The following is a 23,819-nucleotide window of genomic DNA, read 5'->3' as shown; positions in this document are numbered from 1 at the left end:
TTGGGCAGCAGGGATCCAAGTGCTTGAACCATCTTCCACTGCTTTCCCAGGCACATTGGCAGGGAGCTGGATCAGAAGTGGAGCAGCCAGGATGTGAACTGGTGTTCCAAAATGAGATGTTGGCACCATTGCAAGTGGTGGCTTAACTGGCTGTGCCACAACTCTGAAAGTTCTTAAATGAAAGAATTGAGTTGGTGTGGGCTAGAAGTACTGCTAAGGTACTGAAGTAGGAGAAATAACGACAAGGATATTCTGGGAAGAAGAGGGAAGCATCAGAAATCTTGTTAGTAAAATGCAATTTGGCTTACAGTTTTGCACTGGATCTTAGGCCAAGAAGCAGAGGTTTATAGTTTAAATGTTGTTAAAAAATTGAAGCCAGAAAATGTGATAATATGAAACCTAGAACAAACTAGGCTGGACCATTTGGCAAAACTCAGAGACAATCTCATTCAAAATAATTCAAAACTTGGTTTTCACAACATTACTATGTTCAGTGAATTCATGCTATTTCAGATGTTAAAAGGCACATTGTCCATGCTGAAGATATTTGCAGATTTCAGCTGCTTCAGTAGGAGCTCTTGACCTAAAAGAGACAGCCAAAAGAATAAAGTTAAGTTTTTTCAATCTAGTTTAAATTTAAAAAAAAAAAAAAGATTTATGTATTTTTATTGGAAAAACAGATTTACAGAGAGGAGGAGAGACAGAGGGAATGATCCTGCATCTGCTGGGTTCAATCCCCAAGTGGCTGCAATGGCCACACTTCAGCTGATCTGAAGCTAGGAGCCAGGTGCTTCTGGGTCTCCATGCAGATGCAGGGTCCCAAGGCTTTGGGCCATCCTCTATTGCTTTCCCAGGCCACAGGCAAACTGGATGGAAAGTATAGGAGCCAGAATGTGAATCGGTGCCCATATGCTATCAATTGTGGGTGGAGGATTAACCAATGAGCCATTGTGCCAGATCCTACTTTTTATTTTTATTTAGTTTTTAAAAAGATTTTAAAAAATTTATTAGAAAGTCAGATACAGAGAGGAGGAGAGGAAGATTCTCCATCTGTCAATTCACTCTCCAAGCAGCCGCATCGGTTGGAATCATGCCAATCCAAAGCCAGGAGCCAGGAACCTCTTCTGGGTCTCCCACATGGGTGGAGGTCCCAAGGCTTTCCCTCGACTGCTTTCCCAGGTCACAAGCAGGACGCTGGATGGGAAACAGCATGGCAGGGATTAGAAACAGCATCCATATGGGGTCCTGGCACATGCAAGGAGAGGACTTTAGCGCTATGCTACTGTGCCAGGATGTCAACTTCATTTGGATTCATGGGAAAGCTGCAAAGTTATCTCCCAGAGTTCCCATATGCCATGCACCCAGTCTCCTTGTTAGTTAACATCTCTGTCTCTTTTAAAATATTTATATTATTTTTATTGAAAACATAGAATTTCAGAGAAAAATAGAAAGTTTTCCACCCATTGGTTCATTCCACAAATGCTGCAATGGCTGGAGCTGAGCTGATCAGAAGCCAGGAGGCAGGATCTTCCTTCAAGTCTTTCATGTGGCTGCAGGAGCCCAAACACTTGGGATTCTGTTGCCTTTCTCAGGCCATAAGCAGGGAACTGGAGGGGAAGTGGAGCAACTGGGACATGAACTGGCACGTATATAGAATCTTAGTGTGCTTATGCCATGACACCAGACCCCTAGTTAGTTTCTTACTGTAGGTTTTGTCACATGGGATGAATCAAGGTTGATTCATTCACATTCGTGTGTCTTTGGCTGAGGTCACTTGGTCCTGACATTTTGTTGGACTTTGCTGTACTGTGAAATGGTTTTTTTTTTTTTTCCAGCAAAAAGTTTCTTTGTTTTTGAACACCTTGGCAGAGTGTTCCCACATTCTGAGGGGAATTGGGTGGTGTTTTGTGGACCGTGGCTCTGTTGGCCTCTGTTGTGACTGGACAGGATCCATGGGATTTGGGGAACGTGACCGAGAAGAGAAAGGGTCATCTGACTGGAAGAGTTTTTGAGATTGCTCCATTGTAGAGGAATATTTTTAAAAAATGGTTAGGGTGATAGAATCAGAAGCTAGTTGTAGGAGTGGATGTGGACTAAGCTGCTGCTCAGTGAGCCACATCCTATATTTGATGCTTGACTTCTGACCCAGCTTCCTGCTAATACACACTCTGGGGGCAACCATGTGGGAGACACAGATGGGTTTCCTGGTTTCTGGATTCCACTTGACCCACCCAGCCTGGGATGTTGCGGGCATTCTGGGAGTAAGCCAGAAAAAGGAATGTCTTTCTTTCTCTGCCTCTCAAGCAGATGAAAACAAATAAAATAAACATTTTAAAAAGGACGCATTTATTTTTTTTAATGGATTAATGTTTTGAAACTCATGTATATGAAGGGTCTTCAAGAAAAGTTCATGGGGCCAGTCACAATAGCCTAGTGGCGAAATCCTCACCTTGTAAGGATCTGCCAGGATCCCATATGAGAGTTGGTCTGTATCCTGGCTGCTCTATTTCCCATCCTGCTCCTTGCTTGTAGCCTGGGAAAGCAGTAGAGGATGGTCCCAGGCTTTGGGGGCCCTGCAGCTGCGTGGGAAACCCAGAAGAAGTTTCTTGTGCCTGACTTTGGATCAGCTCAGCTCAACATCGTGGCCACTTGGGGAGTGAACCAGCAGATGCAAACCTTTTTCTTTGTCTCTCCTTTTCTCTGTAAATCTGCCTTTAAAAAAAAAAAACTTTAAGAAATTAATGGATATGAATATTCTGAAAACTATGCATAGATTTCAAATAATTTTGGACCAATAAATTTACTTAGTTTTTGTTTTCTTTTTTGGGACACACACACACACACAGCTCCTGTGTGCTGGTTTCCGCCCCAGATGCCTGCAGTGGCTGGGGCCAGGAGGAGGAGGCAGAAGTTGTGAGCCAGGAACTTAACCCAGGTCTTTCACATCATGGCAGGAATCTGAAAGCTTAGCCATCCCCTGCTGCCTCCCAGGCCTCTTCTCTGATGAAGGGAGCTGGAAGCTTTTCCAGGTCTCCCATGTGGCTGTTGGAGCCCATGGACCTGAGCCATCTTCCCAGGCCATAAGCAGGGAGCTGGATCAGAAGTGGAGCAACCAGGACATGAACCAGTGCCCATATGGAATACTAGTGCTTGCAGGCAGAGTATTAGCCTGTTTAGCCATAACACTGGCAGCAACACATATCCTTAAAAAACAAAACAAAACAAAAAACCTTCACATTTTATGCAATCACATTCATTGGTATGGCCTCATACACGATCCATTGACACTTTGGATTATTATTCAATTCAGCATCTTTTTCTGCCTCAAATTGTTCAGTTTGATCCTGGGATGGTCTTCACGCCAGGTCCTCTGTCCCTTTGTCTCCATCTGCTTGAATATAAATCATTGCTCCCTTGATCTCATTTCAGATACATTCACGTTTCAGGATTTACTGGCAAGGAGTCACACGGTGTCCTGGTTGGTGAACACGAAGGACAACCACCAGAGCATTTTTTACTTCAAAGCAAATCAAAGACTCGGTGAGATCATTGCCCTGGGGTTTGCAAGAAGCCAAGGAGGTGTGATGCCAGGACTCCTGATGATACAGATACATCTGCCAGACTGTTTCCTGTGTGTGAGTAAACAGTGTTGGACCGTGGAGCTCTACCTTGTTTCCTCATCCCGTGAGCCCATTCTGTGTCCCATGAACAGATGAACAGACGAACTGTCTCCAAAGAGGACCCTCTTCACGTGCTCAAAGCCTCATCCTGTGGCATGCCACGGCCCCAACTCATCAACGATTTCTTACTTCACTCATTGTTCTCTCGGACCATACACTCTAGTCCAGTTGGCCCAGCGCCCAGGAAGACATTATTGTGGTCCCTATCTCTGGCAGGTGTCGCTAACGCTACTGCTGATCAGAAGTGACATTCCGCGTCTAGTCACGGACATCACATCTGGGGTCAGGGGCCCTCCGTGTGCCCCATGGGATCCACCATGCACGTTCTGCGTCTGCCCTCTGTCTACCTCGTCGGCCCTTGGAAGCTTGGCCCATGCGTCCAGAGCAATAACTTTTCTGCCCTCTGTCAAAGGCAATCCCAGGAGGACATCAGAAAATGATGCTGGGGGACATTTCTCTGGTCTTGGTGCTGGGGGTTGCGCCAGGTCGGATTCTCTTCTTGTTAGGCGTCCTTTGTGCAGTTCTCTGCCTGGGGCTTCAGTCTGCAATTCAGGTAGCAGCACCTCCCCACTGGGGGTGGGGGGCCCCAGGGGCCCTGCCACATGGCCCTTGCTGGCATGGTTCTGTCAATGCCCCTGCCATTTATTTCCCTATGCCCTCCTGACTCCTTGGCAAGCAGCCTTCAGAAAATTCTTTGATGATCTCAGTTGGAGTTTCACCAAATTCCTGCTATAAGTGGATGCCCATTTCCTTTTTAGAATTAGAAACTACTTCTCCCAAGAAAACGTCACTTGGCTTTCTCACAAGATGGAATCTTTCTCCTTTGAACACAACATTGCGCTTGGTCTGGAGGCATTTGACAAGCACTGCCTTTTATTGGGTGGGGGGTATCTAGCCCCCTTTTTGTGAGTATATGGAGACCACAAAGACAGGGGAAGCAGCCTCTTGACTTTTTGTCTTCTTTGGTCGCCAGTAGAGTCTTACATGGCAGTAGGTGCAGGATACATTATTTTGGAAGTAAGTGACCACTTGAAAAAGATGACCTCCAAAGCATTATTTGTGAACCATGAAGAGTTGTCAATTGGGAAGAAGGGAAGTGTGATATTGCAAAATGTGGAAAAATGAATGTTCTTGTCCCATACTTTAGATAACTGATAAAATCATGTCAAGTTCTACTTAACTACTTCTTCAAGTGGCTAATTCTGAGAGCAAGTAGTTTAAATGATTTGGTTACATTTCAGTTCATGGGAGCTGTTATTATGGTGTAGTGGGTAAAGCCTCCTCCTATGTGGCTAACATTCTGTATGGGTTCCAGTTGTTGTCCCAGCTGCTCCATTTGCAATCCAACTCCCTGCCCTTGTGCCTGAGAAAGCAGTGGAAGATCATCCAAGGATTTGGGCCGCTGCACCCACTGGGAGACCTGGAAGAAGTTCCTGGCTTCAGCTTGGCTCATCCCTGGATGTCGCAGCCATCTAGGCAGCAAACCAGTGGTTGGAAGATCTCTCTCTCTCTCTCTGTCTTTTTCCTCTTTCTCTATAACTCTTTCAAATAAATAAATAAATCCTTTAAATTTGTTTTTAGATAGTGAAATTCAATGTAATCCTTACAAATATTCTAAGTCTTACGTCTATTCTCTTTTGAAAGTCACTTTCCAGCACTTCTCTGATTAAGCCAACCTCACTGTGGTAGATGTTTTATGCTACAACCAAGTCCAATATTACCTTTTCTTTGTTCAGTGTTTAAATTGGTTTGCTTGTCTTACCAGAGAGCATATTTTCTACTTCTGTCTTTCACCATACTCTGGTATTTTGTAAGGGGTAACGGCTTCATTAACAGGCTAGCAGAAATCTGAGGAACAGGAAAACCATCTTTTCTTTGCCCATCAAAATATGGCTTTAAATCCTAGAGCTTTGTTTCTCATACTAAGAAATCAAAATCAATCCTTATACTAAAATATCACATTGGAAGACTTAAGTTATTTTATCGAATTATTATTCAAACAAGAGTAAGGAATCAAGTGCTTTGTTATCTTCCTAGAAATTCCGATTCTGGACACAACGTTGGTACGGACTCACCACCAGCTCTTCAGAAGGCGTTCATGGCTCTCCTTCGGTTGATGTCTCTCTTGATTTGGCAAACAGAGCAGTAAGGACAGCAGAGGGTCACCATGTAGTCATCACAAATAGACCCCTGTTTGAAAAACAGAGAAGTAGAGATGTGAAATTCGCTTGTCTGGAATTTAGATTTGAATTTTCAGACATCTCGAAGAGAAGCACAAGGCATTGTCTTTCGTTTGGATGGGTGGGTGCATCGAGAGAAGTGCCCTTTTTAATGACTTAATAAGTCCCCGGACTCTCTAAGTCTGAAAATGTGCCATGAGGTTCAGCCCTACTATTAAAGTGAGGTTGACAATTTGAGGAATTTCAGAGTTCTTTTCTTCCAGACCCTCCTTATCCGAGGGAGCTATTAGAGGAGGTGTTTCATCAAAATGTGTAAGTAGAAAAAAGAGGAAGGCAGAGCTTTCTTCAGTTTCACGTAAGAGTGGTGTCTGGAAGTTCCCTGGTCTTGGTGGCCACAGTCCTAGGGTGAAAGGTAGGCTCCAGAAGTGAAGGACAATTAGTTCAAAAGGGCAGGAGATCCGAAGAGATTACATGAGGAAGACCTCTGCTAGGTGGAATCCTTTGGCAAATGATTTAGAAACCAGCCAAGAATCTGGGGTAAAGTACTCATAAGTAAGTGGAGGTAGATTATGGAAAATGACTGGTAGCTATTAATAACAGGATAAACAAAGATTAGGAGGAAAAGCAATTGTATTTGCTATGTGATTCAACCCTGGACTTGGATATAATAAATATAAGCAAGGGCCCAGTGGCGTGGCCTAGCGGCTAAAGTCCTCGCCTTGAACACCCCGGGATCCCATATGGGCGCTGGTTCTAATCCTGGCAGCTCCACTTCCCATCCAGCTCCCTGCTTGTGGCCTGGGAAAGCAGTCGAGGACGGCCCAAAGCCTTGGAACCCTGCACCCGTGTGGGATACCCGGAAGAAGTTCCTGGATCCTGGCTTCGGATCGGCATAGCATCGGCTGTTGTGCTCACTTGGGGAGTGAATCATCAGACGGAAGATCTTCCTTTCTATCTCTCCTCCTCTCTGTATATCTGACTTTCCAATAAATAAATAAATCTTAAAAAAAAATATATAAGCAAACACTGAGTATGTAATTAGCCAAACACATATAATACTGGAAGGAGTGGGTGGGAGGAGGGTGTGCGTGTGTGTGTATGTATGTGTGTATGCTTGAGTAGGTAGCTAGGTAGGTAGTTCAGAAGGGAAGAAACCAGAGCTAAAGTCTCCTCTTACATGCTGGGAGAGCAGCAGAAAAATAGAAATTGGAGGATGTAGAAGAACATGCCCAAGGACTCCGCTCTGGGGAACCAGCCAGCAAGAGAAGTTCAGGGACTTCCTTAACAAACCTTGTGTAAAGAGATTACCATAAAGAAGTATTTACTTCAGGGCATTGATGCATTTAACAAATGAAAGCTGATGTAGAGAACACGCACCGGTGGTGTAATAGGCCAGACATTTTGAAAAATTAGGGGGCGGGTTGGGACGCAAAACAGATGACAAGGGGAACCAAGCAAACAAACTGAACCAATCAGGGGCAGGGCACCAGGTCAACCCTGGGCTCAGGCAGGGGGAGCACCTGTGGAGGTATGGGAGGTCCTATAACACTGCTGGAGGAGCAGGGCTAGCCCAGAGCAGGGCTTATGGCTTTGCTCCTAGGGTTCAGCCCACACTCAAGAGAGAGGCTCATGTGGAAAGAGGGCTGTGGTCAGAGCTGTTCCCCTATGTGTAAGGCCTTCAGACTCCCTAAGGCGCATCACAAACCCGGAGGAAAATGGCTGACAGGTCAAGTTGTTTCATCGTAGCAAGGAAACCTAAATTACTTTCATCCATGGGGAAGGCTTCCTTGGTTCACACTTGCTAATCACTGGGGAATTTTCCTCTGCTTTGTGTTGACTAGATCTTTCCTAGTTTGTTTTGTTCCCTTTTAGATGTTTCACTGTTCTTATCTGATTTTGATTACTTTTACGTTTTTCTATCCAAAATGTATGCTCTTATCCTAGCAATGTCAATCAGAGAGTTCTTTAGAATACTACCAATCTTTTCTTTTAGTTTCCCACACTTTGTGACAATCAGCTGAAGCTTTAGTTTCAGACGGTTATTAATTTTTCAAGCCTCTCAGAGCATTTGAAAAACAGGATTGTGTCGGGCCTTTAAAAATGTCATCACTTTTATATTTACTAGTAATTTTATAATAGGGGCTAGCCTTGGAGAACAGTAGGTTAAGGTGCCATTTGCAACTCTGGCATCCCCTAGCAGAGGGTCAATCTGAGTTCCTGTTGCTCTGCTTCCAATCTAACTCCCTGCTCATGCCCCTGAGAAGGCAGTAAATGATGGTGCAAATACTTGGGCTCCTGTTATCATGTGGGAGACTTGGTCCAACCCCAGCTGTTATGGCCACTTGTGGAGTGAACTAAGGATGAAAGATCGAGCTCTTTCTCCTCCTCTTCTTCCACCATCTCTGTAATTCTGTTTTAATCTGACCAATAAAAATGAAAGTAAAGCAATAATGAAATGCCATTTTTGCCTGCAAAGATGAAAAGAAAAATATTTCCCTTTATTGGCAAATTTACATAATGGATTTTGTGTTGTTACAAGCTTTTTGGAGGGATATATGGTAGTATCTTTCCAAATTTTGAATGTGCATAACTTGGAATCCATTATTCTAAAATTCAGGACATTATTTCTATAAAAATATCGGTGTACATAGACACAATCATAAGTATACAACTATTGAAACAAACATTATTTAAGCTTCCATCAAGGAGGAAGTGATTAAGTAAATTATGTCTTAGAATACTACACAGATTTTTAGAAAATCAGCATTCAGACATAGAGGTACATGGAAATAATAAGTACAGCATCGATAATCCCATTTTTAAAAATGGGGAGAAAATGAGCTCCCTAACCCTATAGCTATATTGTTGATATTCCTATCACTTTGGCCACCTATGATAGATATTTACATGTTATAGGCATAGAAGAAAACTTAAAATAAGTTGTCAAATTCTTATTGCAATTTATCACCGGGTAGTGGAATTGCATATAAAGGGATTAGATTTTCATTTTACAAACTTTTTAAAGTTTGGATGTTATAAAACTATAACTATTTTTATAGTTAAAAATGACAAACCTCTGAAATGAAAAAAATGAAATAATTCAAATAAATAAGTTCTTAAAACATTCTATGTATTCATTTGTTCCCTGTGATGGCTAATTTTATGAGCCAGCTTGGCTAAGCTATGTAACCAGGTATTTGCTTATCATTGTTCTACATGTTTCTGTGAAGATGTATTTTAGATTTTGAGGAAATAGGATTATCTTTCACCATGTGAGTAGTTCTTCTGCACACTGTGGAGACCCTTAATAAAGAAAAACTGACTTCCCCTGAGCAAGAAGAAATTCTGCTTGTCGATAGTCTGGGCGAGCTGGCCTACCAGGCAAGCTTTGTATTTGCTGGCCTCCACGACTGCATAGCCAGCTCCCTGACTGTTTCTGTCCTCACTCATAGATGATTTCCCAACTTTTGCACTGAAATAAACCTTTTTCTTTTTTCCACTTAGTGGCTTAACTGGCTGAGCCACAATGCCTTCCCTAGCTTACCTTTTAATTCCATTTTGCACAAGTCTTTGGATCTTTCTGTGCGTATGGACATACTTAAAGACATACATGTATATTCACAGACAAATATATGCGTAGACATACACTTGTCGTGTATATATACAGGTACATATGTGTTGTGTCTGCATGTGTATGGGAACACACACATATCCACCCATCCTATTGGCTCTGGGTTTTTTTTTTTTTGCAGACTCAAACTCCTATACTGTTCTGTTACACAAACAGAAGCAGGTGTAATGGAAAGTGTCTGAATCAAATCCTTGCACTCTGTCTCTCTACTACTAATGCATCTTGGGACAAATGACTGTCCCTCTTAAAAGCTGGAAGTCCTCATCTTTAACCTGTTGCAGATCTATTTCCTATACAGTATGACCAAGAGAGGGTCATGTTCATGGGCAGGTTCTACCGATTCCTCTTCCATTGTGTGATGCACGTGCAGACATAGGAGCTGCTTATTGTCGAGGGCTTTTAACAAACAAGCAGACAACAACAAAAATGACAAAAACATACACAAAAGTCACAGAACCAGAGAATCTAATGCTACAGGAATTGAATATAGGATTGCACAATGGTGCCTATGCCAAGTGGCCTCCGTAGGGATAACAGCAGTTGGGAAGATGGATGCACGTATGTGAGTGATGTGCCATCCTAAGAGACTTACAGGGATGCCGTATCGGGTCCGGAAGAGGGTCCTCATGGCCACAGAGGTTCCACAAAGGCAGCACTCATTCATGTCAGATGCGACTTGACAGCCCAGGCACGGGTAACAAAATGTGCCACACAGACCTGGACACACAAAACCAGGGATACAGGTGACTCAACTCTGTCTCACTGCAGTTGAAGGCTATGCCACATCCATGCAGTCCTGTCATGGCCTCAGCCCCTTACCCATCCATCTCCAGCGCTCCTATTGGTTCTTGCATCGGCTTCTCCCTACTGACTCCCTAGTCACTTCTGGAATGAATGCACCTTGGAGAATATGTCATGCTTCTCACGGCGCTGCCGCCCTCCATGTGTCCACCAATTCACTGAACCCATGTTCCAGACATGATCCTTTATGACCCTACTGTGTGCACTGTGGAGCCAATAAGAAAAGTTCTCAGACAGAAATCTGCGTAGGGAGGCCAGGGGCCACCTGCAGGACCCTGGGTAGAAAATGCTGATTGAACTGAATATTGAAGGATGAATAGGCATTTTCAAGGTGGAAAGAGGGAAAGGAGCTCCCTCTGCCCAAGGACTTTGTTGATACATTAGATTCTCAGGGTCACAGCAAATGCACAATAGTTACAACACAATTCTTATCAACTCTTCTGTTCAAATGACATCACAAAAAGAACATATTCCATGTAGTTTGTAATTTAAAAAAAAAATGGACTTGTTTTTATTTATTTGAATGGCAACGTGTGTGTGCGTGAGAGAGAGAGAGAGAGAGAAATCTATCAGCTATCAGTTGGCTCACTTCTCAAATGGCTGAAATGGTCAGAGCTGGGACAGAATGAAGCCAGAAGCTAGCAGCCAGGTACCTCCTTCAGATCGCCCATGAGGTGCAGGGGCCCAAATACTTGGTTCATCTTTTGCTGCCTTTCCCAGGCCGTTAGCAAGGAACTGGATTGAAACTGGAGCAGCTGGGGATTGAATCAGCATCCACGTGGATGCTGGCAAGAATATAATACTTTCCTTCTTACCATCTCTCTCTCTCTCTTTTTCTCCTCCTCCTCCTTGCTCCCTCCCTCTCTCCCTTTCAAAAGAGTCTCTTTGAGATAACTTGGCTGAGGTCAAGGTTCATCCAGTTGCTGGAGCCCTGGGACAGGAAGGGGATGTGGCAGATTGGGGATAGATGACAAAAGATCGAAAATGATCTGAGTTTGGGGTGGAAATCCAATGGGACCCTAGACATAATTCAAGATCGGGAGAATGAGGTAGGCAGCTTTGCATTTAAGAAAGTCTGCTGTGAACCAATTAAGCTCATAGGTCACAGGCATCTGTTCATTGAACTAGGTGACAAAATTAGGTGTGGGACCATTAGTGCTTATCGGGATTTTTCCTGGTGTCGCCTAATTGTTATCTTGATGCTCAGATGTTAATTAATGTCTCATAATCAGCCTGGATCACTTACTGAGACAATGAGCACCAATCAACAAACCTCATTTACTAGATGACTTTAATGGGGTTCAGTTAAAAGTTCAGTGCACAGGTAAACAAAAGGTTCATGCAGTTTACTCTCCTGGTCTAAGAATACAGTGACTTGAGCTATGTAAGGAGTCTTCACCTTTGTCGCAGGTGAGTGGGTTTGCTTTCTGGGCAATGGAGGAACTCTGCACCTGCATCCTCCCTGCATCCTCCCTGCATCCTCCCTGCATCCCCCCCTGCATCCTCCCTGCATCCTCCCTGCATCCTCCCTGCATCCTCCCTGCATCCTCCCTGCATCCCCCCTGTTACCCTGAGCATCCTTTGCCCCGAGTTTACTTAGATTGCACTCAGCAAGTTTCCCAAAAAGAACTCAAGCCCAGTTAGAGAGGCCCCTTTTTACCCTCAGTGTGCGGAAAACTGGCCTGGGAGCATGCAAATTAGTTCTGTTCTGAGCTGGCACTGAAATCCATGGAAGCAAATGATCCCATGTAGACAGGACATTGTGCAATCACCAAATTGAAAGCTGAGTTTAAGTCATATGCCCTAGGAACTACTTTAAAAAAAAATATATATATATATAGAAATCAAATGAAAGCTGAAATGTATCTATAGTAATAGAAAGCCTATTTGCAAATCAAGAGGCCAGGCCTCTTGCTGGAATCAGAACCCTTTTCCTGCTGTGTTTATGCTGGGAAGAAGGCATTTCCACTCCTTAAGTCCCTGCGGTAGTAGGAGGGACGTTTAGCATACGGTAGCAGAGTAAGCCAGGGAGGAGTTGTCCTGGGGCGATCCATCTGCACGTCCTACCCAGGGCTGGTCTTTCCCCGCACTTACACACTCCGCAGTCGCTAAAGCAGTCGCACATGCCGGTCTGCCAGTTGGAATTCTGCAAAGCTCGCACAGGTTGCTGGGTTACCACGACCACGGGCGGACCCTGAGGCTGCATCTCCTCCAGGCAGTGTCCCACGTTATCGGCTCTGTCAAGGAACAAGTGGCTGTCAGTAACGGGGGTCCTCCTCAGAGGCCCTCTTTGGAAGTTCTGGATGATGTTGGCTCAGGAGGTTAGTCCAGCTCCTCAACCCCAGCCCTGGGAGGACAGAAGCTCCCCAGGGGCCGGAGGGGAGGGAATTCACTGGATTGGTAAAGGTGAACAGGTGCTTTACACTGGGTAATGGGGTGGAGCCAGGTTGCTCACCAACTATTTTTAGACAGACACCTTGAATTCTCTTGAGACAGGCAAATCAATGGTTAAGCTGAGATACTGGCTGGATGGAATGTTCTGTACAGCTGTGTGCCTTACTGAAACTTTCTGTCTACATTAACCTCCCCAAACTGGCCCTGTTGCTACATTTTCTCTTGTCCTAGACTTATTTCTTTTCTCTTAAAGATTTGTTTTAATTGGAAAGGTAGATTTACAGAGAGAGAGAGATAGATATCTTCTATTAGCTGGTTCACTACTCAGGTGGCCACAGTGGCTGGAACTGAGCTGATCTGAAGCCAGGAGCCTAGAGCTTCTTCCAGGTCTCCCATGTAGGTGCAGGGTCCCTTGGCTTTGGATTGTCCTTGACTGCTTTCCCAAGCCACAGGCAGGGAGCTGGATGGGCAGCGGAGCTGTCAGGACATGAACCGGCATCCATTTGGTGTCCAAGTGCTTGCAAGGCAAATAAAGATTTAGTCCTGAGCCATCACCCTGGGCCCTTATACTCATTTCTTTTTAACATTTATTTTAATTTACTTGAAAGGTAGAGATACAGAGGAAGTCAAGAGATCTTCCATTGGTTGATTCATTCCGTAACAGCAAGGACAAGGTCAGTTTGAAGCCAGGAGCTGGGAACTACATTTGGGTCTCTCCCACAGCTGCAGCAGGGACCCGGATCCTCGTGTGCAGTATGGGAGACCCAAGAGAAGTTCCTGGCTCCTGGCTTCGGATTGGCACAGTTCTGGCTGTTGCGGTCACTTAGGAGTGAATCATTGCATGGAAGATCTTCCTGTCTCTCCTCTTCTCTGTCTATCTGACTTTCCAACAAAAATAAAAATAAATCTTTAAAAAAAATGAAGACTCCTGGTTTGCATGTGGGACACTGTTGTCACAAACTATGGCTTTACTTTCTCTACCACAACACTGAGCCCTTTAAAATTTCTTTTTGAAAATTTATTTCTTTATTTGCTTGAAAGAGTTACAGAGAGGGGGAGAGATAGAGTCTGCTTTAATTGTGGGTGTTGTATAGAGAAGGACAGTGTAGCTTTTCTTGTGTAAAGCATGAAGCAAATTGGAACTCCTATGTCTTACTAACAAAACCAAATTAAAAATAACAAGTAAAGGTTAAAGATATACTGAAAGATTATGAGGTATCAAAGCCAAGATCCATTTAAGAAATAAAAACTGTCAACTTTGAGGTGTTACCCCAGTTTAGTCCTAGGTGATATATTTTCTGAATTGTTTGGAACAGGGAAATTTTGAGTAAATTATGAATCAGTCCAATACCTGGGAAAAAGATGTTTGTAAATCTTCTAGTTACTGATATTATATAAAATGTCCTCTAAAACCTATTAAATCAGGGCCTAGTGCAGTAGCCTAGTGGATGAAGTCCTTGCCTTGCATGTGCTGGGATCCCATATGGGCGCGATTCTAGTCCCAGTGGCCCCGCTTCCCATCTAGCTCCCTGCTTGTGGCCTGGGAAAGCAGTTGAGGACGACCCAAGGCCTTAGGACCCTGCACCTGCATGGGAGACCCAGAAGAAGCTCCTGGCTTCAGCTTAGGATCAGCTTAGGTTCAACCATTGCGGCCACTTGGGGAGTGAATCATCAAATGGAGGATCTTCCTCTTTGTCTCTCCTCTCTCTGTATATCTGACTTTGCAATAAAAGTAAATAAATCTTTTAAAAAAATCTATTAAATCAAGAATTGGGTTTTACCTTTTGTTTTCTTTTGTAACGTCTTTAAATGGACATTATATAGCTGTTAAGAACAAGAGATTCTACGTTGCCGATAACTGATCCTCCTCCCAAAGATATTAGAGGTATGCGAACATATCCAGGGACTGGCATTGTGGTGCAGTAGGTATGTGTCCACTTCCGATGCCAGCATCCCATATCAGAACGTAGGTTCAATATCCAGCTCCTCCACTTCTGGTCCAACTCCCTGGTGAAGGCAGAGATTGATGGCCCAGGTGCTTGGGCCCCTGCCACCCACTTGGCTGCTGCAGCCCTTTGGGCAGTAGACAAGCAAATAGAGGGTCTCCTCTCTCTCTCTCTCTCTCTCTCTCATTCTACATTTCAAATAAGAAATTGTTAAACAAAATGAAACATACATGTACCTGCTCACTTGTGCAATAGGAATTGCAGGAAGAATAAACTAGAAAACTAACAAAATATGTGCAGAGTGAGTGAGAACGGAAATGGATGAATAAGAATGGACTGACCCTTCTAACATCTTTTCTTATACAGCTTTGACTCTTCCAACCATGCTAATGTTTCATATATGAAGCCAGCATGTACACAAAGAACCACAGTGAACCAGGATGCGGAAGAAACCCAAATGAAATGCAAATTGTTGCAAGGGACCCCAAATGTATGATAATCAATATTATAATTGCATTGAAGAGGGAAGTGAAGGAAAGGTAACTTAGAGAACTTTGGCTATTACAACACCAAGGACAAACTGAACTGAGGGAACAGTCACACTCTCATTAGTACATTTGAACAATTTTAACAATTCTGAAACACATCTGAACAAACACAAGGGTACTTAAAGAGTTTTTAGAACAAGGAACCGAAAGAGAAGTTTATTTTCATGAAAATTATGAAACCGTGCATAGCTGTTTCATATCACCTGTTTTCCATGAACTTTTTAAATGCCCTCTGGCATTTAAAGTTTTCCACAGTCCACAGAAGAAGTTACCAATGAGGGAAAGCAGAGGCTGGAATAAAACCATTGCTGTAGGATAAGAATCAAGGTATGGGCTCATGGCTGGTTACACACACACACACACACACACACACCCCTTTTATACAAGGAAGTATCCGTTTCCTTATGGAGTCTTCAAGGACCACTGTGATGTGGTTGTGAGAACTACATGCCAGATGCCTGGGGAACCGATGTATTTACAGGAGGCACTGCATACCCAGAGGACCACACACTGTTCTGCAGGAGTCTGAAGGGAGGCCAAGACACAGGGAGGGAGCAAGTGCCAAGACCCACAGGGCAGGCTTTAACTGAGAGTCATGGGTGAGGTGGCTTGTGGCATGCAGGAAGTGTTTTTGTTCAGCAATCAGAGTGTAACTCCATCAACATGGACAGGGTGAGATGGGAGTCTTTAGGCAGCTTTTGAGAGCAGATGTTGGAGGAAATGGGCAGGATGGCAGTCTCAGTGAAGCATGTCGATGCACATGTGGGGCCCCAGAGATGCATGGCAAAGAGGGGAAGCTCAAAATTAGCAGGGCAGGTACAACACCCAGTGCGCCATGGAGGCAGGACTTAAATTTTGTAGTAGAAGCAAACACAAAGATATTTAGCTCACACATGAATACACATGAGTGTGCACGTAGATTTCCCAGCCCTGTCCGTAGAGGGTTTAGAGGCAATGCAAATCCAAGGTTCAATAGCACATGTTGAGCCTTTCTAGACAGGTGGTGCAAGCCACTCGCTGATCGTGTGGGGCGCTTTGCCCGCTGGTGGAGAGCAATTCCGGAAGCCTTTGGAGTTGATCGGTGGTGGAGTGTGAGCTTTTCTAACACAGAGGTGGTAAAACTAGTAGGTTTTGAAAACCTGATGAGAAATAGGTACTGGAGAAACTCTCATTATGGCATTGTTATAGTATTTCTCCTAGAAGAACCTCAGGGATTATAAATGGAAAAAGTGCAACCTCACAGTGAAGAAGACTGGCAGACACGGAGCTGAATGACCAAAGTCAATGTGACCAGTAGAGGGGCGTGCAAGTACCTGTTACTGTGAATTAAAGGTGCAATATCACGTCTGTGTAATTCCTGCTCAAAAGACACAGAAGCTTTTCATCCGTTCTGTCCAGGGGTCAGCTGGGCCACCCTGTGGCTGTTTGGATTCCGCCCCACCTCAGCTTCCAGCCAGTAGTGCCTGGAGCACCTGGCTTTTGATCAACCGCAATTGAATGAGTGTGTTTGTGTGCCAACCTTCTCCAAAGTCCTGCTGTTGTTTGGAGAAGCCCACATTGAGTTTCTTCCTACTATAACAGCAGTGGGGAGATTTGAGCACACCAGCTGGCCTGCGGTGATCTGACTCTCGTTTTCTTTCCCACAGTTTCCTGCTCAAGAGAGCTCATCCAAGTCGGTGTTTTCCCATGGGCTATTCGCTTTCCCAGAAGTACAAGCCCTGAGCCTCCCCCGAGGGCCTCCGAGATCCAGTCTGGAGGAAGAAAACCTGCTCTCTCTCTCCCACAAGTTGCTGCTTGCCTAATACCCCACGCATGAATTTCTTTGAAAGTTGGCTCCCTTCGCGCAGCGGCTTCAACAGTTTTTAACTGTCAAAGCTGCGTGCTTCTATTTCCTTCCATGACTTTTGACTTGCCCCTTTGCATGTGGGAATCTGGAAGAGCTCAGGTGCTTCTGAGAACCTTAGCAACCAGGAACTGAAGCTGAGAGCCTGCTGTCTCTGGAGGTTTGGAATGCTGTTACAAGTTCCTTCCCCTGGCAACCAGTCACTCTCAGCTCAGGGGAAGGCTGCTGTGCCCATAGATGCTTCTAGAGGGAACTAGAATACTGATTTATGTGTGCCACCTGTGATGGATTCTGGGAGGGGGTTATTGGTAACTTCTCATGGTAGGCTAATTCCTTGATGAGCCACCTACCTGATCCCCTGGAGGAGAGGGCCCAGTGTAGTAGCCTAGTGATAAAGGTCCTCACCTTGCATGTGCCAGGATCCCATATGATCGTCGGCTTGTATCCGACTGCTCTAATTCCCTTCCAGCTTCTTGCTAGTGGCCTGAGAAAGCAGTGGTACCCCTGCTTTCCTGGAGACGCAACTGGCTCCTGGTTTCGGACTGACCCAGCTTTGGCTGTTGCAGCCATTTATGGAGTGAACCAGCAGGAGGAAGATAGATCTATCTGTGTCTCTTTCTCTGTAACTCTGCTTTTCCAGTTGAAAAAAAAAAAAAAGCCACTAAACAATTCCAGAAATCCTTTAAATGACAGCGAAGTAGAAAGCAGAAATGAATGCAAAACAGCCCTTACTACTGCTATTCTTTTTGCTTCAACCATTAAGTGTCCAGTAAGGTTGAACCTGAGCCCTTCAACGTAGAAGGTCAATGGAAAGTGGAAGGGGAAAATTTGGGGTGGAAATCTCTTTAGCGCTGGGTGATGCTGCTAAGGTTTCCTGGGTCCTCGTGGATAAGCCTGGTTCCTGAGTTCAATAGTTCCCAAAACATACTGGATGTGAAGTCTGGCCCAGAGAGCTGGTTTCTGGAAACCGTCATGAACACCTGCAGTCCTGCCACTCCTGAGCCTCACCGTGCTATTTGAAAGGTCCTTCTGTGGAGGCACAGCTTGGTGAGCACGTGGCTGCCTTGCTAACTGCATCAACAGAATCCCTGCCTCCCAGGAGATGTTGCCCATGTCAGGGTAGGCACTCCGGACCATCTGACCCTTCCTTAGCTGCCAACACAGCTGCAAGCCCTGCCTCCTGCAGGGTTCCAGCCAGAGGCCACGCAGAGCCCCCTTGATCATCCATAGCTGCAGCCTTTCTCCTTTCACTGCTGCTACTAACAGCTACAGACCCAATTCAACACAGCAAATGCTTGGGGAGCACCCACTGTGTCGGAGTCTTGGGCTAGATTTGGGAAGTGTTAAGGGGATAGCTGTTGTACCCTATCCCTGCGTGACCGCACCAAGACCCGTGGGAAAAAACAAACTGAAGAACAAAAAGCACAAGAAGTAGAAACTGAAGATGCAAGACTGGAAGATTTGCCAATACCTCACTTCAGAATTTTTTTTTTCCCCTGTGGAATCACTTCTATGGCAGAAAATTTTGCAGAATTTAGCTCACATTTTAATTTTGTCCATCAACCTTCATTAGAACCACCTACAATGTCTTCACTCTTTAGGACAGCTGTCTACCTGATGACAATTCATGTGATCAGTATATTGTATTATAGTCATCATACTAATATCAACAAATATTATTAATATCAATTAATCCAGATTTAGTTCTCAAATATTTCTTTCTACTATTTACTGATGTTTCATTTAATTTTTTTTGCTTTAATTGACACATTTCCATTTCATAATCTCTTATCGTACAAATGATCAAACCTGAGCCATGAAAGATAACATAGAAAACACCACAGCTGAATTTGCTCTGCTCCTAATGAGAATTCAATAACTCTTTTCTTAATTCATTAGCTAAATTTACAAAATGCCGTCTCGTTGCTTCTTACTATTTTAAATATATAAAATATTTGCCAAACACATAGAAACTAACTCGACACTATAAATGATTGCTAAAATAAGGAGTGAAATTAAACAACAGGTTAGTAAATGTGATAGATGATATGGATTTTCTGCCAACAGCAGTATTTGGTGAGCAGTTAAGGCTAAAATCTTCCATGACTTTGAAAACCATGACAACTAGCAAAATGTTTAGCACATATTGCTGAACTCGACTAAATTGAACAGAATTAGATAAGAAAACAGGTTTTCAGCTGAACCTCAAAATGTGACATGTTAAGAATGAAACAAGAAAACTAGATGACTTTTTAAACTAAACATTCCCTCCCCCCACCAGCAGCTCTATGATACAGTTTTGAAGTTCTGATTTTCAGAGTACTTACAATGAAGCAAGAGTTGCAGCTCAGGAAGTCTTGTGGCCTGGAAGAGAATCTAACTAGAAATGAAATCTACTTGCTTGTACAAGAAGAGCTCTACTTCTGGGTAGTACAAAGGGCAGATCGGAGCTTCTCATTGGCCAGTCCATCCAGGCCTGTGTGGTTTCTCTGATTTTGAGGATAACAATATTGTTTGGCTAATAGAGTAGGTTGTTTTTCCTACATTGTTTTAAATACACTCATAGATCCTCTAAGGAAACAAGAGTTGATTCACATATGGTCTTGCTGGTTTTGACATGCCTGGAGAGTTTACAGATTTTTTTTCCTTTTGGCTTACTAATTTGCAAGTACTTCTCCTTTAATGTATTAAATAACTTTTTTTTTTTCCCATTAGTTAATCTGTTTCAAAGGCAGAGTGACAGACAGGCAGGGATGAGGGGGCTAGGGGTAGTGGGAAGGACAAAGAAAGACATATCTTCTGCTTGCTGGTTTGCTGCCCAAATGACCACAATGCCTAGCTAAAAGACATGTTGGCTATCCGGCCTTTGAAAGTGAACTCAACAATCTGAGCTGGTGTTCTCATTTCTAAAACTGAGCCTGGCTTGATGGTTCAATGCCTAAATGGTCACTTTGCAAGCATTAGAATCCCATATGAGCGCTGGTTCATGTCCTGGCTGCTCTACTTCCCGTCCAGCTCCCTGCTTGTGGCCTGGGAAAGCAATAGAGAATGTCCAAAAGCCTTAGGACCCTGTACCTGCGTGGGAGATCTGGAAGAAGCTCCTGGTTCCTAGCTTCGGAATGGCTCTTAAAATAAAAATAAATAAATTAAATCTTCCCCAGGGACTGGTGTTGTGAGGCAGTGGTTAAGCTGCCACCTGTGACACTGGCTTCCCATAGGGCACTGGTTTGACTACTAATTGCTCTGCTTCTGAGACGGAGATCTTGGGTCCAAACTTGGGCTTTTATAACAGCCTCTCACAAGAACCAAGCACGTGTGCTGGGTCCCATCTGTCACAGATTCTACCATCTCTCAACCGTACCACCCTAGACAGCAGGCTTTTGGGAGCCCATAGGGAACCTGCAATGCCCAAACCAATATCCCAACTATAGCACTTTATCTCTGGCTCCCCTGAAGTTTCATGTCCATCTTAAAATGCAAAATGTCTTCAATACTTTCACCTAAGAGCCCCCAAATCTTAATGTTCCAGAATTGCTTAAATGTGTAAGTACAGGGTCTCCCATATGAAACTCAAGGCAAACTCCCTTAACTGCCAGCACCTGTTAGAAAAAGAGCTACATGGTTGGGGCCGGTGCAGTGGTGTTGCAAGCTAATTCTCCGCCTGTGATTCCAGCATCTCCTATGGGTGCTCATTCATGACCTGCTTGACCCACTTCTGATACAGCTTCCTGCTTATGGCCTGGGGAAGCAGTGGAGGATGGCTGAAGTCTTTGGTCTCCTGTACTCATGTGGGAAACCTGGAAGGAGCTCCGGGCTCCTGGCTTCGAATTTGTTCAGCTCCAGCCACTGTGGCTATTTTTGGAGTGAGTCAGTGGATGGAAGATTCTCTCTCTCTCTCTTTTCTTTCTCCTCCCAATTCTGTCTGTAAATCTGCCCTTTAAATAAAAATGATTAATAAAACTTAAAAAACCTAAAACTAAAAGCCCATTTAAAAAAAGAGCTACATTTTTGTAAGATGCAATGGTGGGAAAGGCATAGGGTGCACATTGTCATTCCCAGATGGGAAAATGGAGAAACAGCTGGGAGAAATAGTTGGCCTAAAGAAAGTCTGAGTCCCTTTAGGGAAAGCATTAGCTCCTAAAGCTCTGTGTTTTGCCTCCAGGGAACATAGTGACAGGGACAACCCTGCTCTTGTGGCTTCTCTCTGGGACTGTATGTAGACCCCCCTCCCCCCGCCCCCCAGGCTCGCCAAGGCTGGCATGGCAGATTGCTGGCCACTCTTGTTTCCTGGGTTCCATATAGGTTCTGTTCCCACAGCTCCTCTACAACTCTGTCTAGCCTCCCATGCTTTAGGCCGGAATCTCAGTGGAAGCTGCCAGGACACTATAACTCTTGTGTTCTGCACACCTGTAAAACCAGCATCACATGGGCAGTTTCAATGCCAACCAAGCTGCACCAGGGACCCTTGTGCCCTGGCTGCAGCTGTGGAGTGAACAAAATGTCATCTTGGACAAACCTATGGACCCTGCCCACAGAACAAATCTGCCCTTTCATGCCTTTGGGCCTATGATGGGAGGAATGGCCTCAAAAAGCTAGCTTATTTACTAACTTTTTCCCCCCCTTAATGATTTACTTATTTTTTTCATTGAAAAGGCAGAGTTATAGAGAGATCAGGAGAGACAGAGAGAGATCCTTCAACTGCTGTTTCGCTCCCTAAATGCTGTAACAGCCAGAAAGGAGCCAGGCAGAAGTCAGGAGCCACTTCTGGATCTCCCACTTAGAAGCATGGGTGCAAACACTTGGGCTGTCCTCCACTGCTTCCCCAGGTATGTTAGCAGGGAGCCGGATCAGAAGCAGAGCAGCCAGAACTCAAACACTATCACTCTTATGGGATGCTAATACCGCAGGGGCAGTTTGACCTGATACAGTAAAACACCAGCCACAAAATGATAGTCCTAAGATGCCCCTGAGGCCTTCCATGAAAATATTCTGGAATTAGTGGTGGCACAACTCTGGGGCTATATGAATCCCTACTGGTTTGTACTTGAAAGGGATGACTTTATGGGATGTAAATTCTATCTCTATTTTTAAATTATTTGCCATTTAAAGCTTTTAAAAATTCTTATTCTTAAAACAAGTGGCTGGACTTTAAGTTTACACTCAATGCAATTTTCTAATCACCATCTGCAGTTCCTGGAACCATGAGGGCCCACTTCTTGTGAAATGATAATCACTCATTGTCCTTCTGACCAGAAAATGGACTGTAATTATTATAAATGCTTTCATGGAAAAGTTAAAGATTTCCAGATGTGAATGAGGGCAACACATTTCACTTCTTTGACTAACTTTGACCAGATCATGTGAAAATCAGTCTTCCTCCCCTTTGCTTAGCCAGAAGGGTGGCGGTACTAAAGGTTGTTTGAGCTTGCTTTCTCTAATATTTCAGTGAAATCACACTAATCAAACATGTATAATTAAACCTAAACAGAGCAGAATAGAGGGCTAAAGAATGTGTGCCTCAAATATTGCCAAGTGCACCTATTTCCCTAACCAAGTATTTTCTCAGGGGAAAGGAAGGAAGATAAAGGCCATATGATTTTCAACTCACTTGGAAAAGAAGACACATATTGCAAAAGTCGTATCATTGGAGGTGTATTTTATCCTAAAATATAGGATCTTTCTTATGGAAACTGAAACCCCACTTACCTGCTCCTGGCCCTCTCCCAACTAATGAAATGAAAAGAAACATGAGTTCAAGGGCAGGGAAAGAAATAGCTTTTAGAGATAATTAGAAACAGGAACTTGGATGAAGCTGGGACTCTTGTTTCCCAACGCTGGTTCTTTAAATTGCTGACTGGCTTTGTTTGACCACAGGGCTCTGAGTAGAGAAAACCACAGAAGACAACAGGACATTTCTTCATAAGCTGGAGTAGAAGCTGCGAAGATCCAGCTTGTGACAGCGTGGGCTTGTTGGCACTTGAGGGGAAGTGCCATGGAGAAGGTGCTCTTGCCCTGGGTATCCTTCAGTCATTGTCTATTGGCTTGGCAAGAACCTGGGGTTTTGTATGTGTGTATGTCTTATCTTGTCATTTTCTTCCTTCCTTTCTGTGTTTTTCCTTCTTCCTTACTTTCTCCTCCCACCCTTCCTCCCTCCCCTCTTTCCTTCTTTTTTCTTTTTTTTTTTCTTAAGCTTTTTAAAAATTTTGATGATCTTTACATAGTTGATTAGGGCTCAAAGGGTCAAGGGCCACAGGAAAGTGGGTAAGACCATTATTTTCACATTCTCTTTTCCTTCCTATATCTGGGGGAAGGGGAGAGACAAAGGGAGAAGCCACACTCATTCACTTAAACATCCCAGGGTCCCCAATGCGGAGCATGCTCTGAGGACACTGCTCAAGGGGTTTCCATAGTTCAGTTGTTCTGAATTCCTTCTAATCTCGCCATTCCAAGCACATTGAGATCTCTCCAGAATCCACTGGCTGACATAATGCACCTTAATGTCTCCTCTTGCCCAGCTTTTCACCGCCAACACTTGGCTGAGCTAATTGATCAATTTGTTCTTTCCTCTGTTGTGGCACCAGGTGTCCTCTGCAGGCTCCAATGTACTACCATATCCTCCATGTGCTTGGATGTGCTATCCACTGCTCTGTCTGAGCCACTCAGGTGGCTCAATTTTGACACATGCACTCCATGGTCAGAACATGGAAACTGTAACTTTCTTCATGGTTGGGGTTCTGAGTTCAGCAGTTCGATTGGGGGGATCCCCAAAGAAACTTTGTCTGAGGTGATTCCAGAC

At 44.2% G+C, this 23,819-nt stretch overlaps 1 protein-coding gene and 1 long non-coding RNA gene across 2 annotated transcripts; both read right to left on the bottom strand.

Moving 5' to 3' along the window:
• Positions 1-324: 324 nt before the first annotated feature.
• Positions 325-19,448, bottom strand: LOC121166322 (placenta-specific gene 8 protein-like). Its single transcript, XM_040995467.1, has 5 exons — positions 19,351-19,448; positions 12,387-12,529; positions 10,084-10,208; positions 5,756-5,870; positions 325-583 (listed from the first exon to the last, which is right to left on the bottom strand). The coding sequence occupies exons 2-4, from the start codon at positions 12,496-12,498 to the stop codon at positions 5,766-5,768; spliced, it is 342 nt and encodes a 113-aa protein (XP_040851401.1). The 5' UTR covers positions 12,499-12,529; positions 19,351-19,448; the 3' UTR covers positions 325-583; positions 5,756-5,765.
• On the bottom strand, positions 1,577-23,387 carry LOC121166323. The gene is made up of 3 exons (XR_005885392.1): positions 23,375-23,387; positions 20,458-20,464; positions 1,577-1,773 (listed from the first exon to the last, which is right to left on the bottom strand). It is a non-coding gene; the product is annotated as an uncharacterized LOC121166323 (long non-coding RNA).
• Positions 23,388-23,819: the final 432 nt, after the last annotated feature.

This window comes from Ochotona curzoniae, unplaced genomic scaffold, assembly GCF_017591425.1.
Source record: "Ochotona curzoniae isolate NIBS_2020 unplaced genomic scaffold, NIBS_Ocur_1.0 patch124, whole genome shotgun sequence".
Classification (NCBI taxonomy): domain Eukaryota; kingdom Metazoa; phylum Chordata; class Mammalia; order Lagomorpha; family Ochotonidae; genus Ochotona; species Ochotona curzoniae.
The sequence above is the reverse complement of the archived record's forward strand: the minus strand, read 5'-3'. Positions and strand labels throughout refer to the sequence as shown.

What these genes read in the sequence shown, in the direction of transcription:
- LOC121166322 (XM_040995467.1), bottom strand. Translation starts at nt 12,498, where the DNA reads ATGCAGCCTCAGGGTCCGCCCGTGGTCGTGGTAACCCAGCAACCTGTG. An exon ending in CTTTAGCGACTGCGGAGTGT is followed by an intron (nt 10,209 to 12,386) that starts GTAAGTGCGGGG and finishes TTGTGTGTCCAG; the next exon opens with GTCTGTGTGGCACATTTTGT. An exon ending in GGACCCGATACGGCATCCCT is followed by an intron (nt 5,871 to 10,083) that starts GTAAGTCTCTTA and finishes TTTTTCAAACAG; the next exon opens with GGGTCTATTTGTGATGACTA.